The sequence below is a fragment of the Belonocnema kinseyi genome, chromosome 2 (genome assembly GCF_010883055.1).
Source record: "Belonocnema kinseyi isolate 2016_QV_RU_SX_M_011 chromosome 2, B_treatae_v1, whole genome shotgun sequence".
Classification (NCBI taxonomy): Eukaryota; Metazoa; Arthropoda; class Insecta; order Hymenoptera; family Cynipidae; genus Belonocnema; species Belonocnema kinseyi.
Genome location: NC_046658.1, coordinates 112,806,418 through 112,809,251, shown reverse-complemented (window position 1 = coordinate 112,809,251; position 2,834 = coordinate 112,806,418). Strand labels below are relative to the sequence as shown.

Genomic DNA, 2,834 nt, shown 5'->3' with positions numbered 1-2,834 from the left:
GTATTAGAACTTGAAATTCTTTCAATTCGCGGAATTTTATGAAAATTAGAGACATTTGAGGAAATTCGTATAATATTGATAGTGTTTCTATTTGAATTTAAATATAAAAAATTAGAATTATTTGTTGGTTGAACTTACTAAATATGCTGAGCAAGGTAATGGATTTTCTCGGAATTTTTGTCAGCTACAATAGTATCCTCAGTTGCTCTCGTGTCGGCGCCCAAAATGACTCCATCCTTAAAAACTAAACCGGCGATCGTTGTACCTGTTTTCTGTGCCTTCGGCACTTGTAATCCTTTCTTTGCAAGCAGAGAATTTCTGTAATGTTAAACAATTATGCAAAATTAACAATTATTTATCTATAAACGAAATTCTTTTCTTAAAACTCAACTTTGAGATTTTTCTTATTAAAAAGCTTCCAAAAAATGCAAATATTTAAAACTTCAATTGTGTTATAAATTCAAAAAGTTCACTTTACAAACGCAATAATAAAGTATGCACAAAAGTAAGCAAAAATTGTGGTGTAGTGTCAAGGGAAGATATAGATGGTGAAACTGCAATATTCGTGTTTACTTTAGAATTGTAATTATTCGCAGTCATACAATATTACAATCAAAGTAAAATTTCTCAGTTTTCATTATTTTATATACTATTGCAGTATTTAAAAATCTTTTCATTAAAAAGCTAAAAAGTGACACAGCAATATTCGCGCTTTATAGGTTATGTGACGCACTAGTAAAATATCATTTTCTGTGATATTAATTATTTGTTAAGGTTTGTAAGTAAAGAATACACTTTAATATATACGGACCTTTGACATAAATCAAAAGAAAAGCCCGGAGCTGGTATTTCAGGGGCTAAAACCAAAGACATTTTCGGAATTCGATAGCTTAACTTCTTTCTATACTGTAAACCCTGTAAACTGCAACGACGACCTAACCTAACAATCTGAAAAGTTGTCAGCAGCTCACGCAGGCGTAATAAGTTCTGTTTCAGTTTATTGGGCGCGATTTTTAAATTTAAGAGCTTAGAATTAAAGGAATTTTAATGAAAAACTATCAGCTTAATACTAATTAGGGACCATCCATAAAATACGTGACACATTTTTTGCCAATTCGTTACCCCTCCCATACAATTTGTAAATTCTATAACATATTTGACCTGGAGTTGTATTAAAAATCTTTGAAATTTCCCAATTCTTTTTAATAAATTCTTTAGTTTCAATAAACTATTATAAAATCCCCTCCAATCCCGTAGAGTTAAATGAAATTTAATGACATTCCTTGAAATTTTCTTAATAACTCGAAACTTGTTTAGAGTCCTTTTAAAATAGTATAAAATATTTACAATACTTTAAAATCTCTTGAAACCCGGTAATAAGCGTAGAATAGAAAAAATTCATATTTTCAGATTTTAGCGTAAAAGTGAAGATTGTTCTATTATTCTGAATGCGCGATTTTTTCATCTGTCTAAAATGCCACCATAAGAATAAGATACCTCCTAAACTTATTCACTTCTATTTCCATAGCGGCCGCCACACAGTTTTCTATTCTCCCGAAGAGAACGTGTTTTCAATATTTTTAATTCCTGCGAATTGTACCGGTAACACACCTCACAGAGATATTTGTTATTCCTCAGAAGTGGTCATATTTTGGTTTTATTTAATTCATTCTAATTAGTTTACAAAATATGTGTAATAAGTTGTTTTAATTCCTTCATGCGAAATAAAAGTTCTGAACTTTTAATTCTAACCAATTCAACTCTGCCCCTCTAGAGTTGAAATTATTTAAATTGATTTCTTTGGTGCATTTTTTAAGGCGTTTAAATAAATTATTAAAATATAAATAAATATAAATTTGAATATTTTTCGAATTTATAAGTTATAAAAAGATTTATTAATGAAAAATATGTTATATAAATGCTTTCGTTAAATTTTACGAAGTCGATAGAGAGGAATAGAATTTGCACTTTTTTTGTTTCCATTGGGGGATTATTAGACGGAGAAAAAATCGCGTATTCATATAATTCTTTATAATCTTATTAAAATAATATAAGATCCCTTCAAGTAAAATGAAATTTGATCATAGTCTTTGACAATTTTTTAATCTCTTAAAACTTCCTTAAAATTCTTAAAAATTTATGAATTAAATTATCCTACAATCTTTCAACAAAATTTTAATTTTATAAAACTCCTTGAAATATTTCAAACTCTCTTCAAATCCCATGAAAGTTAAATGAAATCTGAAGATAAGTCTTGACATTTTTGTATGCTCGTGAAAACTCCTTGGAATCCTTTAAAATACTCTAAAATATTCCCAATCTTTTGAAATTTCTTGACCTTTTTTAAATCTCCTGAAAATACCTTGAAATATTTAAAAATCTGCTAAAATCTTTAAACATCTAGAAATCTACTTCGCAAAAGCTTAGTGTCAGAGGGGGCGCAGCGGAAAATTGCTCGAAATTGAATACATGGGATCGGCAATCGCACGTCATCTCTGTCCTTGGAATATTTTCGAAATATCCTGAACTCTTTCCATTTTCTTTAATCTCCTAGAATCGATTTAAAAAAAACTGAAAGTATGCCCAATCTTTTCAAACTTCTTTAAATTTGTAATGCTCCTGAAAATACCTTAAAATCTTTTTAATGTTTTGAAATATTTGAAAATTACTTAGAATACTTCCAAATGTACTGAAATTTATTTATTTCCTTGAAATCTTTGTAAATACTTAAGAATTAATTAGATTCTCGAATTTCTCACAAAATATCGGCAAATCCCTCTGAATTATTTGAAAATCTTATAAAATTCCTTTGAATCTTTTAAGGAAATATCTTG

The 2,834-nt window shown here is 28.5% G+C and overlaps 1 protein-coding gene across 1 annotated transcript in view; it reads right to left on the bottom strand.

Annotated features, from left to right (window-relative positions):
• The window catches only part of LOC117167544 (proteasome subunit beta type-7), a 5,252-nt gene extending 4,322 nt beyond the window's left edge, over window positions 1-930 (bottom strand). Inside the window, exons 1-2 of the mRNA XM_033352553.1 lie at window positions 812-930; window positions 139-318 (exon numbers count right to left, since the gene is read on the bottom strand). Of these exons, the coding sequence (XP_033208444.1) occupies window positions 139-318; window positions 812-873 (242 nt within the window). The 5' untranslated portion in view covers window positions 874-930. The remainder of the gene's footprint in view (window positions 1-138; window positions 319-811) is intronic.
• Between the last annotated feature and the right edge of the window lie 1,904 nt (window positions 931-2,834).